Source organism: Xiphophorus couchianus, chromosome 10, assembly GCF_001444195.1.
Source record: "Xiphophorus couchianus chromosome 10, X_couchianus-1.0, whole genome shotgun sequence".
Taxonomy (NCBI): domain Eukaryota; kingdom Metazoa; phylum Chordata; class Actinopteri; order Cyprinodontiformes; family Poeciliidae; genus Xiphophorus; species Xiphophorus couchianus.
In genome coordinates, this window is record NC_040237.1 from 2031193 (window position 1) to 2047605 (window position 16413).

General features: G+C 35.1%; 2 protein-coding genes across 4 annotated transcripts in view; one reads left to right on the top strand and one right to left on the bottom strand.

Moving 5' to 3' along the window:
* casp7 (caspase 7, apoptosis-related cysteine peptidase) lies at positions 1-13227 on the bottom strand. The gene is made up of 7 exons (XM_028030016.1): positions 13087-13227; positions 12611-12750; positions 8025-8173; positions 7772-7900; positions 5928-6103; positions 4858-4996; positions 1-3943 (listed from the first exon to the last, which is right to left on the bottom strand). Exons 2-7 carry the CDS (start codon positions 12748-12750, stop codon positions 3717-3719), a joined length of 960 nt encoding a protein of 319 aa, XP_027885817.1. The 5' UTR covers positions 13087-13227; the 3' UTR covers positions 1-3716.
* Positions 13228-13999: 772 nt separating this feature from the next.
* nrap (nebulin-related anchoring protein) overlaps positions 14000-16413 on the top strand; it is a 30101-nt gene continuing 27687 nt past the window's right edge. For 2 of the 3 annotated variants that reach the window (XM_028029012.1, XM_028029014.1), the window contains exons 1-3: positions 14057-14307; positions 15757-15851; positions 16015-16102. In XM_028029012.1, the coding sequence (XP_027884813.1) occupies positions 14242-14307; positions 15757-15851; positions 16015-16102 (249 nt within the window). In that variant the 5' untranslated portion in view covers positions 14057-14241. The other variant, XM_028029013.1, reaches the window with a different exon arrangement.

The following is a 16413-nucleotide window of genomic DNA, read 5'->3' on the forward strand; positions in this document are numbered from 1 at the left end:
TATGTTTTGATTGCTTTAATGTGATCATGCTAATAAGAAATGACACAAAGTTCATTACACAATAAATTCATGTTTAATTACAGAAGCATTCCTCTGTTTTCAAGTTATTTAAACAAGGAACTGTTCAAAAAACTGGACCAAATTATGCGTTTAAATTCAAATCTTTTCAAATATATTCCTGAGGAACACAGCATTTAAAAACTGGAAAGCACTTAAACAAACATCTTATTAAAGTTTGGGTTTTTTTAAGTTTTCATTTCAAAACAAGGGGAACAAGCGTTCGCTCCAGCTCAGTCCTGACACCAAATCAATTATCAGAGATCCAAGAACTGCACTGATTGCACACATGTAGCATTTATGCGAATGATATCAAAATAAATACAAGTTACAGAGGAAAAGAGAAAAGCAGAATAATAAAAGCACATATGATTTCCTTCCACCATCATTTTTACCAATACATGCAATCACAAAGAGTAATAATAAAGCAAAAAACAAGAGTGCATATTGTGGAAAAGTGGATTCTGTAAATATAGGTTAGTTATTAGCCAGTAATAGCTGCCTCTGTGACTTTAACAACCAACAAATGTCATGTTTATGCATTGAAATATTTATTTTACCAATAATAAATTCTTGATGCTTATTTTAAACACTCTCAAAGTGCACAAATGCTTAAAAAAATTTTTTTTAGTTTCTTATTTTCACTAAAAATATCTGTAAACTACAAAACAGTGTAAGTGAAGACGGTGTACAACACTAATATACAGTAAAATGATGTGAAGTGTGCTCCAGGTCCCAGTCCGGTTCAAACGCTTAGTCATTCTGAATTGCCTTTTAGGTGATAAATGAAATAAAATATACTATAAAATAATAATAATCACCAAACTGATTTCTTGGACCCTTTTGAATAAATAAATGAACAGGTTAATGTTAATTAATTATACAAATCTCACTTATTTGGGTTTGAACAAGATGGTAGCTAAGCTGTTTGTGCTTCATGCTTGATTCAAAGTTAGAACAAAATCACTACACAGCAAAATATCACACCTCCTAATCCACCACATGTAGGTAAGAGATTAAACATGACATCTGATGGGACAGTGAGGAACCTGAGGATGCTAGCATGTTGCTACCAACTTGTAGTTACAGGAAAGGCTGAGATGTTGAGCGTTGTGACAATGCTGCAGTCGGAGGAGTTTAAGCTTTTTTAAAGTGACTGCTACTAAATCTGACAGCTGAAACCTTAAAAGCATTCACGAATGAAAATTATCTGCTCCATTTTCCAGATCTAGAGGCTCATTCCAAATTATTTGCGGCAACTTTTGTCAAAGTTTATGATTACTTTTGCTGGGTGGTGTTTCTGGACAATCTCTTGGGATCTGTTCAAACTTGACATTCACTTTAGCAAATACAAACTGCAATTTTTCAACTAAATAAAATTATGTGCAGAAATTATTCAGGCTGTAAACATTACTTTGTCAGTTATGTGCGTTTCCGTTAAAGCTGCAGTATGTAGCTTACAAAGGAAAGTCTTAGCGCTGTCAATAGTGCTCATGTACTTGCTGCTAAATGTACTAATGGCAGAGAAATAACTTACGATTACAGAAAAAAAACGCTCATCCGCCATCATTGGTGGCTATGCTAGCAAGCATTAGCATTCGTGGCAGACTGTGTTGTGGTGAACCAGCTGTTGCTGGGAGGGGGGGAACATGAGAGTGATTGACAGCGCTAAAACCCTCCTCCTGGCTCTGATTGGTTGTTTCTGACTGAGTGGTATATTTCTACAGCTAGTACTGGGAGCACTGGGAGAAAGTTGAGGAACTAGATTGTCTCAAATTTTACAATCACAACATTATTATAATCTTACAAAATATGTAAAAACTATATATTTTTTAATAAAAGTTACATACTGCAGCTTTTAAGACTCAAAGTGTTTTTCAACCATTGTAATGATGCTGTATAGTATGACCTGAAATATTGCTGTGTATTAGAGCTCATTAGAGAGCAGCTGAAACACTAGACATTAACTTTTACGACTTTCTGAATGTATCCATCTTACTGTACACCATTTTTTTTGTTCTGTTTTGGGGGGGTTGTGTTGTTCTATTTGTTTATTTTATTTCTGTAGTTGCAAATTGTTATTGTGCACTAATTTGCTGCTCTTTAATGTTTGTTCTGCGTGTGCACTAATTACTGAATTAAAAAATCTAAATAATAAAAAACCTTTTATGACGTCTAAAGCAAAAGCTTACAAAGAAGTACAACTTCTAATGTAAATTTTGTCTGGACAACATTAACTGGGACAAGATTGAAATACGCTGCATGTCAAATTATCAACAAGTTATATCAAAACAAAGAGCACATGCTAATGTTAGCATAGCAAAACAGCTATTTCTGCACTCCCTCCTGCAAAATAACATTTTGCAAAACCTATTTGACCCTTGGAGCAAAATTACTAATACACTTTACATGTGCATTATAAACCATCCAACTTTTAAAAGATTATTTTGTTTATTTTTGTCAAAAAAGATGAATTGTGTCCTACAGAAAAAAAAGCTATAAATGTAACACAACTGAAAGAGTAGTGCACGTAGTTTAGAGCTAAATAATATTTAACAAAAACAATTTTGTACTATTATATTCTTTCTGTTGTACAAATTCAAAGCTGAAATTTAAATTAAAATAAATAAGAAACCAGAAGAACAGCAAAAACTAGATTTTTCAACCATCTTTAGAAATAAAAACATTGATTATGATGGGAGAACAATCCTAAAGATCTCATTTCCTGTCATTTTAACCATAAATATATCCATCAATGTATTTCAGTGTTAAGATGTACACCTTAATCTTTGATCTATACAAGAATATATAGCAATTTAATAAATTTACCATCAGTAGAGATTTAAAATCCTCAGTTACTGTCTAATAAATCACAACATTCAGTTACACTGTAGAGTTAATTAAAGGTCAATAAAACAATCAGAGGGGTTGTAGAAACATGCTTGAAAGTTTTAGTATTTTATTCATCATAATTCATGCTTTAATCATAATTAACAGGTTAATTATGATTAATCCATGCTAAATTATGCTTAATTAAAGCTTTAATTAGTCATAAAAGCTTTAAACTAGAAGTGTGAAACACTAATGCTGTGCATGTTTTAGTGAAGCGTATTTAAATGTCTGTTTTTAACAGTTTGAAAGTCTTTTTGTGTCTGCATGCTAATGCTAATGTTAGCTACAAACAGATCCACAAGAGTAGTACTTGTTTTTGTAATTCTTTAGGTGGGCTAATTAGCTAAAAAAGATTTATTTGTCTAGACAAATAAGTTTTGTAAAATAGAGAAACACATATTCGGATATGATTCCACCGTCCCATAAAAACTGGCAGCTAATTTTATGGGTCAGTAGATCATACATATATAATTCACAATGTCTGTCGACAACAATCGGCTTAAATGTGACTAGTATTTCAAGGGGGTAGCCTGAAGAGGAGGTTTTACTGTAAACACATGAACTCAGAGTATTATTTTTGATTTCACAGAGTGCTTGTCGTCAGGCCCAACTTCACACATAGACAAAGTGGCATGCTCTAAATGCGCTGGGTCCTGTTGGGCCTGAATCATCCCTGAATGCTTCGACTGCTTGCTCATTGCCTGAAACAGCCGGTCGAGTCAGTCTGGTCAGTCTGTGAGTCTCTGTCTTACAGTACAGGCAGGATATCAGTTGAAGTACAGCTCTTTGGTCAGCATGGAGACCACACAGGGAATCTGTTTCTTCTCACTGAAACGCGGGTCCTCCGACCAAGACTCGAAATGGGTGGCCACCATGTAGTTGACCCGCGTTAGGATCTGCAATATCTCCAGCTGCTTGCCAAACTCGCTCAGGACGCTACAGAGTGCCTGGACAAACCAAGATCCGCGGCCCGGGTTCCTCCATGAGTAATATCCTAGAAAACAGTTAATACGCCAAGGAGTTTCACTGGACAATATGGCTGAAAAGGTGGGCAGAGTATCCAAAAATTGTACTTTAACATATATTTATTAAGTGAAAGTAAAAAGTAGATCCATCTAAGAAATTACTCAAGAGTAAAAGAGTATTTGGTAAAAAGTCTACTAAAGTACTGAGTAACTGATTAAATAATCCATCATTTCATATTTAAAAATTACATCATCAATTGGACCAAAACATAAAGTTAATGGGAAATTTTGCTATTTTAAGGGCAAAAATAACATTAATTCACATAAATAACAAAAAATAACAAAATCAGGTAAAATAAAACTTTTCCAGTTCAGTTTCTTTTCATATAAAACTTTAACAAAAACTGCAGGCAGACTGTGTCTGGTGAATTTTTGGTTAAAACATGTTTGTTTTTCATTCAGTGGGTAGAAAATCCAGAAAGGCTTAAGTGGTTAAATAAAAAATCTGTAAACTGTGACAATTTGTTTATCCAATTAATCAATTTATCATCAGAATATTTGACAGAATATTTGACTACAAAAATAATAATAATTAGTTGCAGCTGAATTATATTTCTGAAGGACAATTTTGTTTACAAAGACTTTAGAATCCTTTTTTTTTCATCGTTTATGTTTTAAGTTGTTTTTTTTTCTGTTGTATTGATTGTTTTTGCTTGTTGTGTATTATTTTTAAAAACTCTCCAGTTCCAGTGGAATGTTTTCTTTTCATTGTTAAGATCATGTCACTATCAATATATTACTTGAAAATGGTCTCAAGACAATAATATTATTGTTTATCGCAATAATTATTGTGATAATTTTTCCTCCAGCAAAAGTTGTTATTGTGACAGGTGTAAAATTACATTATATTTGACTTGATTTGACACTTAAAAACATGGCTTACCTGGTACAGTGGAGTATGCAAACAGAAAATCTGCCTCAACAGGGATTTTATGTCTTGGATTAGCATCGGTTTCCAGGGTGTCGTTTGGTGGACCTGAATCTGTCTGGACACCTTCATCAAATTCAGAACCTCGACAAGCCTTTAAAAGTACAAAAATACATACGTTTCAAGGACAATTCAAGGACTTTTCACACATTTTTTTTAGGTAAATTAGCATACCTTAACCAGCACCACACTCTGGAAATAAAAACCAAACAAATTAACCAGAGATCACACTATTTGTTTCACTATTTTATGACATAATTTATTAGTATTAGTGATAACCTCATTAATCTTAGAACAAAACACAAACTTAACTCCAAAAATAACCTAATTTTAATAACTTTAACATAAAATATAGCAGAGGGAATCAACTCAAATTTAAGACTTTTTAAGGCCACTAGTAATGGATTTTAAGACCTTTATCACTACAGAAATGTAAAAAATAAATAAATTGTGTGGATTGGCAACAGAAGTGAGCCAATGGTTAAGACAAACATCGTCCAGCAAACTGCCGATAAATTTTCAATTACCCATGATAGACGTAAAAAAAAAAAGGTAGCTAGCTACCTAGCAAGGGTATATTACCAGCTCGTTAGCAATAGCCACAACCTGTGAGAAACTACACAGAATATATGAGATTAAATAGTCCACCCACAACAAAATTTAAGGCCTATTTAAGACCAACTCATTTCCCCCCCCAATAGATTCAAGACATTTTAAGGCCTTAATTTTAGATGCATGAATTTTAGATGTTTTAAGACTTTTAAAGGATGCATGGACACCCTTTATTTCAATAACTGGTTGATTAGGAATAATAAGTATTCCTTACATTAAACAAATCAGTCTGTATTAATGTAAAGTCAATGGTTAATTACATGATTTTGTGGAAGGAGTTTTTTCTCTTAAATGTTAATTACAACTTTCTTACTAAACTGCAGTTTGAATATCAAGCACTTTCCAAACACCTTTTTGAAATATAAGCATTTCTCAAGGATTTACAGCACCTGTACAAACCCAAGGTGTAATACCTGGATGAAGAAGAGTTTTGGCTTTCCGACTAAGCTTTTGCACCTGTCGCCCCTGAACAGCGAGGTGATGGTCTTGATGGGCATGGCTGCGTCTGTGCCGTAGATCATGCCTTCCTCACCATGACTCAGCAAAATACAAGCGAAACACGAGCTGTCGCTGTGGTCTTCCTCTGAGGCTGACCAACAAAATACACCAAAAAAATGTAATATTAGCTCATCTAATTCCAGTAAACAGCAAATTTTACAGGCCTCTCTAGTAATCACCACTAAATATATCTAAAAATCTAAACTTCACATCACTCAGCTATCTATATAACCAGAGTTCATACATTATGTTTACCAACATTTAACATATAAATTACAATGTAGCAAAATTGTAGGTATTGAAATGTCTCTTTAATACCCCATTTACACCTGACTGGTGCGAGAAAGTTGCAAAAAAAATATTCTAAAGCATTTTCTCGCTAACCTTTGTGGTATTTAGCAAATAGGAATAATTATGTAATTGTAATTGGCATTTTGTCTGATTTAACTTCAGGCAGTGAAAAAAAGTCTGTTTTTATCTTCAACTGTAAACTTTAGCTAAACATTATAACCAGGGTTCATGAACTTTTCCCACAGTAAAATTCAAGCACTTCTCAAGTTTTTCAAGGTAAGTTTTTGAATTTTTAGAACAAAACTGGATATAAACAAAAACATAGTAAAATGTAATGTTTTCGAAATGTCTCGCTTGTACACACTCTTTACCCCAAGAAAGTTACAAAAAAAACTTTTTCAATTTTCAAATTTTTCCAGCACCACACTTAAGAGGTTCACTATTATATGATATAAATGAGAATATAACAAAATTTTATGTTTTTGAAATGTCTCACTTATACACACTCTTTACACCTGCCTGGTCTGAGAAAGTTACAAAAAGTCTCGAAAAAAAGGTTCCTGTTAAATTTTCTGGGATTTAGCAAACAGAAATAATCTTGGTAATCATAATGATCCCAAAACGAGAAACATCTGGTCAGATTTAACTTCAGAGAGTGAAGAAATGCCGGTTTTTATTATCTTCCACTGTAAACTTCAACTCTGCACTGTAAACAATATCACAAAGGTTTGTACACTTTTCAAAAAGTAAAATTCAAGCACTTTCCAAGGACTTTCAAGGGAAGTTTACCAATTTTTTTTATCACCACACTTTGGAGATAAAATAAAAACAAATGAAAGAAGGCAGTTTCAATTAAATATGTTATGACATCATAATATATTGTGATAGTATTCAACATTCTACATTTGGGACAAGTTTATGTTTTATGTCTCTTTTCCAAGAAAGAAAATTTACAAAATAAAATCTCTAAAACATTTTCTTACTAAGTTAGCTGGACTTTACCAAATAGAAATAATTTAGAAAATTCCAACTGTCTTAAAACAAGAAAGTTTGGTCAGATTTAACTTCATACAGTGTGAAAAAAAAAGATTTTTATTATCTTTAAATATATAGTTCTTCTAAAGCTCTTCTAAATTTAGGCTTTTAATCAAACAATAGATTGCACTTTATTACCAAACTGCGCAGTTTGAACATCAAGCACTTTTCAAGACTTTATGCAAATATCAAACATTTCCAAACCTTGAAAACACCTAACCGAAATTCAAGCATTTTCAAGAATTTCAAGCACTCATACAAAGCCTGTATAACACAACTGTTATTGATGCTTTTTATAGTAGCAACTGACTTCAAGATAATTAAACATATCAATTTTTGCATCTAATACAGACAAAAAAAAAGTTGTACAAGAAATAAAATGAATAAAGCATAAACATATGGCATTAAAAGGAGATGGAGAGGAACTGCTTACCTTGTTTGAGAAGATGCTCCATCTTCTCACATGTCTGGTCGTTATAAACAACGACTTCAAAGCCCAGGCTCCTGAAGCACTTAAACAGCTCACCTGCATCCCGGTCCGTCCCATTGCGAACATTCATCCCTTTTGAACGTTTTGAACGTTCGTAACAAAACGTTAAATTAATAGAGCAACCAAACATTAACTACTAGAAAACTAGAGTGTGAGGTATTCTGAAAACCGAAGTATAAAAAGATATGTGCCATACCTGTGTTTTCATCAAAGTTTTTGTTGTTGATGATGATGCACTTCCCCACTTGCCGGTAGCTCATCTTATACTGGAATGTTGGGAAAACAATTCTGGAATGGCTTTTAGAATAGTCCTGCTCCCGCGTCTGGCCATCCTTATTTTTTTTGCTAGCAGAAAGAAAACTTACATTTAGAGGATCAATTTAACCAATAATGAAGGCTACAGCAAAAGCAAACAATGTAGAAAGTTTACATTTAAATTTCTGCAGCTTCAATTCTTACCATATTATGTAATATCTTGCAAATCTAGAAAATATCCCTGGATCATTGAACATTTTTAAGGTCAAAAATGTTCTCAACTAACCCCTAAGATGTCAAACACAGCTAGCATGCATGACAGAGTAGACAACCTGAACCACTGACTAGAAAACACCCAATACCTACATACATACATACGTTTTCAAATAAGGCATAAACGTCAAGGCCAAATTTGGTCGCAGAAATCCACAGTCGGGCTGAAGAAGAAACTAGAACATTTTCGCAAAGATCATCTATGCAGAGTGAACGGGAGGAAATGATCCAGCAGGGGTAATTCTCACAGTCCAATGATATTTTCATTCTTTCAAAGATCCATCTAGACAGCCGAGCCAACAGTGGCCCCATTGGGATGCCAAACCATCTAGAAGAGCCGAGTCATCGGGTCGCTCAAGTACTAGAACAAATCTGTACACCGCAATGCCTCTTGTGCACTCACAGGCAGCACAGCCATTTTCAAATAAACATGTGATCTAGAACATTTGAAGCCCCCCGCCCACCTCCAAAGTGCCAACATGCGGTGCCAAACAATAGCACGAGGGTGGGCAAAGAGCTGGATCGCTGTTCCACTGCGAAGGCCATGAGAAATCCGTCTTACCTGGGTTCGTCATTAAGCGCCACTCCGCTCTGCATCTGAAACGCCTTGATTCTGTCTCGTTTCTCCACACCCGGAACCTCAAGGTTTTTTTTTTGGTGTGTGCTAGGAAGCTAACATGCTCTCTATAGAGTTTGGAGTCCAGACTGAGTCCGCGGGCGGCTGAGGACTGGGGCAGCGCGCTGTGAGCCCCCTGAGTCAGCAACCTCCCCATCGCACCAGCGCTTTCTAAAGGCCTATTCATGCTCCGGCCCTGAGCCTCACCCCCTATTGAGGTCAGACAGGTCATCAACGTCCTCAGCTGCAGACGGACAAAAGATCCACCCATACAGTACTTGGTGTACAGTTTGACTTTCAATAAATCTAAGAGGAGTAGCCATGAGAAAACTGAAGATTACACAGCTGAGAGGAAATATCAACAATACTCTTTATGGGAAATAACAATATTGCCCATAAAGAGTAATTCACGCATCATAAGACACCCTAAATCACATGTGTCAAACTCCAGCCCACCATAGATTTTTATGTTTTGTAAATTCAGGCAAAATCAACAAATTTTTTGCGCTAATAATTGGGAGTTTTTTGCAGATTTTTCTCAAAAATTGTCAAACATTTTCTTACTTGTACTAAACAGCTGCCTCAGCTTTAATTAATGTCAGATTACAATCCATAATCTATACAGACAGAAATAAAAAGTCGCATTTACCGTCATATTTAAGTGCAAATATTTCCAAATTAGTACCACAAACACTTTGACTTTTATTGCAAAAAATCAAGAAGTATCACAAAATCCTGGAGGAACTGGAAAGATGTTCAATAATATTATTTAATTTGAATGATTCATTGATATTTTAATCAGGTGCACTGTGTGATGGGTGGCGGCCAAGGGAGGGGGCCCTGGCGGTCCGATCCTCGGTTGAAGAAGCTGGCTCTTGGGATGTGGAATGTCACCTCTCTGGTGGGGAAGGAGCCGGAGCTAGTGCGTGAGGTCGAGAGGTTCCGGCTAGAAATAGTCGGTCTCACCTCGACGCATGGCTCTGTTTCTGGAACCAGTCTCCTTGAGAGGGGCTGGGCATACTTCCACTCTGGAGTTGCCCACGGTGAGAGGCGTCGGGTAGGAGTGGACATACTTGTTGCTCCTCATCTCGGCGCCTGTACGTTGGGGTTTACACCGGTGAATGAGAGGGTAGCATCCCTCCGCCTACAGGTGGGGGGACGGGTCCTGAATGTTGTTTGTGTTTACGGGCCGAATGACGGTTCAGATTACCCACCCTTCTTGGAGTCCTTAGCGGGGGTACTGGAGAGTGCTCCTCCTGGGGACTTACTTGTTCTGCTGGGGGACTTCAACGTTCACGTGGGCAATGACAGTGAGACCTGGAGGGGCGTGGTTGGGAGGAACGGCCCCCCCGATCTGAACTCGAGTGGTGTTCTGTTGTTGGTCTCGGGATCTTGTTCACGAATGAGGGAAGGAGGAAGCGGGAGATCAACAGGCGGATTGGCGCAGCGTCTGCCGTCAAGCGGGCGCTGTACCAGTCCGTCGTGGAGAACTGAGTCAAAAAGCAAAGCTCTCGATTTACCGGTCGATCTACGTTCCCACCCTCATCTATGGTCATGAGCTTTGAGTCATGACCGAAAGAACGAGATAGCGGATACAAGCGGCCGAAATGGGTTTTCTCCGTAGGGTGGCTGGGCTCTCCCTTAGAGATAGGGTGAGAAGCTCAGTCATCCGGGAGGGACTCAGAGTAGAGCCACTGCTCCTTCACGTCAAGAGGAGCCAGTTGAGGTGCCTTGGACATCTGGTCAGGATGCCTCCTGGACGCCTCCCTGGTGAGGTGTTCCGGGCACGTCCCACCGGGAGGAGGCCCCGGGGAAGACCCAGGACACGCTGGAGGGACTATGTCTCCCGGCTGGCCTGGGAACGCCTCGGGATTCCCCCGGAGGAGCTGGAACAAGTGGCTGGGGAGAGGGAAGTCTGGGCCTCGCTTCTGAAGCTGCTACCCCCGCGACCCGACCCCGGATAAAGTGGAAGAAAATGGATGGATGGATGATATTTTAACAGTTTGTGATCGGGATTTATCAATACATTCTGGCCCTTTAAGAACATTCATGATTTAGATTTGGCTAAAACGAAAATGAGTTCAACACCTCTGGTCTAATTGTATTAATTTTATACTTTCTAGTCCATTAACATTTAAAAATATGCTACTATATACCTAAAATGGGATTTCACAAGCTAGATATATTAAATGAGATAATGGAGCAAACATCAATATCATGAATAAACATATAAAATTCTTGAACTTAAAAGTTAATTTTAGATCGTATATTACTCAACTTTTGTGTTTATATTTGTTTAAATGTTTTTGTTTTGGACAATCCTATTTTATATTACTTTTATTGTGTCTTATATATGTCATATATCAATAGCAATAATAATAATAATAATAATATATAATATAATAACAAAGAAGACAGTATATTGTGTTTGATACAATTTATGTTAAAAAAACATTTTTTTATTTATAATCTAAAATCTCAGGTCCTATTTTTTGTACAATTTTATAAAAGAAATAATCTTTTGGTAATTCAAACATTTTGTGTCAAAATCTAAACTCAGATTAAGTAACATGATTATCTGGTTTCATTACTATTGTCAGTAATGTGTTTCTCTATAGGACAGATTCAGAGCGCCACCTTGTGAGTAAAACTGGAACAAACCCTTGTTTTTAACATTATTTGTTTTTAATTATGGCAATGCACTTTTATAAGGCTTACATGCTACCATTAATTCACATTTACAAGCTTTTAGGATACTTTTCTTTCAAAAATAATCATCTAAGTCTGAATAAATATCTAAAGCTTAGTAAAACAGCTGAAAAAATGCATGGAAATACAGTTTTGAGTTATATAAAAATGCTAAATTCATCCCAATTTAAAAGCACACTTTTATTAAACTTTAGTCATTATTTTTATATGAATTATTCAGTTTCTAATTAGTTGTAGTCAACAACTGATTTAGAATGGTGAAATATGAAACCACAGATTAATTCATTTTTATGCAGTTTTATTTTGCAATATACAGACAGATTTATTGTTGTTATTTGAACCGACTTTAGATTCAATCTCAATTTTCTAATTTGCTTCTTACGTTCCATCAAACTAAAATTGTTTGGATTACATCTGCATTTTTATCTGTTTTCATTCAATAACAAAAAAGTTAATTACTGCTAATAAGTAGTTAGTTGGGTTTTTAATCCAGTAAAAAAGGTTTTTGATGGCAATTTTTTGCTAGTTCACGGTAGCAAAAATGAACACTATTACCTGGGACAAGTTGGTTCATAAAATGGGAAATAAACTTTTTTTAAAAGGAAGAAGAGGAGAATTATTTAATTATTCATTCTGACAAAATTACCAGGAATAGGTTGGAAATAATTGTTTCTAAGGGAGGAGGAATAGGCTTGACAAAGCAAAACAGGCGAATCGTGTTTGACAGGATTATACTAAGATTAAGATGTGGCAATTAGATTAACAGAAAATGTTAGATGTGTGTGTGCGTGTGGGTGTCTCTGGGTGTTTTTTTTAAGGAAATGAAAAATATTTGCCTGCCACATTAGTGGTAGAGAATATACGGAATTTTAAAAGCACAAACTATAATTTTGGTTCAGACTATGAATGGATTTCTAAAGAAAAGTCACCCGAACAGACGAAATCTTGCACTGCGGTCAGGTTTGGCGTCGATGTAGTCCTCCATCCTTTCTGCGTCAGGATTTAATTTCCCCACATCTGCGCTAGGATCGCCTCCAAGTTCACTAAGCTCTGCTGGTTCTCCAGACATCTATGTTTAACACACGTAAATACAGTAAAAAAAAAAAAAAAAAAAAAACAAGCTAGCAGTTAGAAACGTCAAACCGGGTTTGTTTCATTATGTGTTTTACAGAAAGAGTCAGCACGGCTACAGAGAAATAACTGACCTAAATTTATTATTCACAATAAGTTGTGGGGGGAAAAAATCACAATTTATTCATATATGAATTGTGAATTTATAGGTGTTTAGCTACCAGTTTACACGGTTTGTTTGACATATTGTGTTAGCTTCTTGAAGTGTTTAGCTAGTAAAAAATCTGAACCGTTTCTAACTTTTAAAAATATTAAAATGTCAGAGATAACTTACGCTCAAGTAATCCGTGGGCTGGTCTGTAACTGCCTATTTGGAGCAAAAAAGTAGCTTGTGGGTCAACTTCCCTTTTCCTCACAAGTTTCCACGAACTTTCTGTTCCTCCAACTTGAGAAAGTGAAAGTAGGTCTCGCTTGTGCGTGGTTACGTCAGCACCATACGTCACTCCATTCTTTCAAGATCTTTTTCTTTTGGTTATTCAAATTCGAGTTTGAATTCGAACAAATGTAAATTTGAATAACCAAATATATATAATTAAAATTTAATTAATTTAATAAATTTTTAAAATGAATTTATTTACTCAACATTGGTAAAAATCACTTTTAAGCAATTTGACGATGATATATAAGAGTAGATTTACAAAAAGAAAAAATGACAGATAGTAGTCTTCTGCTATGTAGCAATAGACTTGCTACTTGTTAAACCTTTTAAGGTATGAAATAAAATAAAATCTTATTTGTTTTGAACAAGTACATTGTCAGAGAAGTAATAAAGTAATTGAGAATAAAAAAAATGAAATAATCAGGAATTAATTAAATAAGGTATGTTATCAATTCGTGAGGTGAGGTATTTGGGTTCTGTGTCAGGTCCACTTACATTTTTGGATATGAAATTTCCCAAATAGAATTATTAGTATTAGATTTTTATTAAAAGAGTTTTGCTCAAGTCTTTCTATACAACTAGATTTGACTAAAAGTTATTTATTTTTCTTTCTAAACATTGTTAGCTGATTAAGCTTAGCTAGAAAAAATAAAATATTACTCAGTGAATTAAGTGTATGTGATGCAGAGGTTATCACAGGATGCCGTTCTATCTGAGATCATTACTCAAATGCAGAGACATGTGAATACTTTGTGAGTCTCTCTCCACTAATAGACAGCTGTACTCAGGCAGTCCCAGAGCATCGGGGGCACAGAAAAGGGGCTGGTCCATTCATGGGACACAGTTTTAGGTAAGAGACCCTCTCCGAGCTGCACAGTCTCAAAGCTAAGGTTACCACCAGCAAAGACACACAAGTCCCTTTCTGGTTCTAACCTATACTGTTGCCTGTCTGACAGTCGCACTGCTGCTTTAAAGCAACATTTTGTGCTTATTCACAGTTTTACCTGAGGATATTTTTAGTTTTGAGGAAGAAAAGACTTGTAGCTCACCATGCAGTCGTGTGCCAGGTGTGGGTTTGTGGTCTACCCAGCAGAAAAGATCAACTGTATTGACCAGGTAATGTAAATTTTACTAAAATGTGTATGATTTTATGTTAGCTTTTTAAAATAATAATAATAATAGTTATTATTATTATTATTGATGATGAGCTATGACTATGAACTTTTCAAATTGAACCAGCAATGTTTAAATAATGCGGTTAATATTAGCTATAACTATTAAATATTTCTCATAAAAAATACAATATAAGATATTTAGGGAATTTCAGCTTATTATGCTCTAGTTGCCAAATAGGGCTTGATGTGGAATACAACACCTGCCTATTAGCTTAAAATAAAAACACAGAAACTCTTAATAATTCCATCCAAGAACAATCTCTTCTTATTTTCTTTGCTAAGTATTCCTGTGACATTTAAATGATTTTCCACCTAAATGTACAACAAAGTTATTTCAACATTTCAAATTCTGGATTTGGGTACTTTTGATCAAAAATTATGACCCACTTTGTTGAGTTAGCTAAGAAACTAGAAGGAGGCCTATCCTCGGCCCGCCAATTTGAACTGGACAAGAGCCCGATAAATGTGAAACAGTAATGTGAAAAGTATACTATGATAATGTTAGTAATTTGTTTTGGATATTTTATTTCATTTTTTAAATTAGAGAATCAATTTGTTTATGTGAGCTAAAATCAGTCTTCTAAATGCTAAATGGTAGCTAGTGCTAGCACTACTCAACATTGACACTTACAAGAAAGAAAAGAAAAAAATACAAGCAAGCAATAAATTATTAACTTTTTTCAACTTTCTTTCATTTCATTATTTTTGTCATTTCTTTATTTTGATATTAATAATCTTTGTTAAGTTTGATCACTAAAATTACAATTAGCCTTTTAGCTGCTACGTAGCTAGCATAAGCCAGTGACAGCTCTGCTCTTCGCTGAACAATTAATGTGCCATAAAGTTAGAAAAAGCAAGCTAAAAGCAAAATGTATCTCCAGTTTGTTGTCTTGCTAAATACTATTCCAACAGTATTTTATGTTAGTGGTATTTTTGGAAGAAAAAAAAAAATACAGCTATAGCTTATAAAATTCCCAAATTCAGCTAAAAATGTTTAATTGAAAAAAAAGACCTACACTTAAAAATAAGTCAGTAAACCCATCAAAACATATTTTATGTCTTGTAGCCACTGCAATAATTTGAATTGTTACATGTTTTTTTTTTTTGTATTTATGTTTTTTTGGGGGTGCACTTAATTTTTCACAAATATATATTTTAAAATTTTGATAAACTGTTTGTTTAATAAATAAGAGATCCCGAAATTCATAGCATGTTGTTGGATTAATATAATTTCTGAATTTAGTAAAAACCAGATTATGTTTACATTAAAATACCAAAACTGATAATGGGTGTTCTCTGTCAATGATCGTCTTTCAGATTATGCATCTGTTTTGAACCAATTTCTATGCTGAACTTATAAAATAATGTGATTTGTTTCTTCTTTTGTCAGAACTGGCACAAAGCTTGTTTTCATTGCGATGTCTGCAAAATGGTTCTCACCCCTAATAACTTTGTCAGCCACAAGAAGAGGCCATATTGCTCTGTGTAAGTGCTACTCAAATCCACTCAAATCAAGAAATGAATCTATTTTGTGAAAATATGAGTTTGTTTCTTAAAGCAGTTTAAAGTTTTAACATGTCAGGAAAATAAATTGGATCTAACTTGTACTTTTTCTCCTCTGCACCACTTTACATCTCATGCTTTCCAGGCACAATCCGAGAAACAACACGTTCACAAGTGTTTATGAGACTCCCATCAACATCAATGCAAAGAAGCAAAGCAAGGCGACCAGTGAGGTATGCGATGACATCATTGTGCGGCACACATTCAATTCACGAAGCTCTGACCTTTTCCTGTCTCAGTATCTATTGTTGACAGGTGACATAAGCCATAATGCAATGCTACACGCGAAATATTTGATAGAATTATTCATGACAAGGTCCATTTTATACGGAAGAGTATTAGTGCCTCTAGGGATTATAAGAAAAAAAGAATTCTGAGTTTTTTTCTCAGGATTCTGACTTTAAACTCAGAATTTTAATTTTAATTTTAGAATTCTGACTCAATCTTAGAAGATTAAAGTCAGAATTCTGATTTTTAAAAAGTC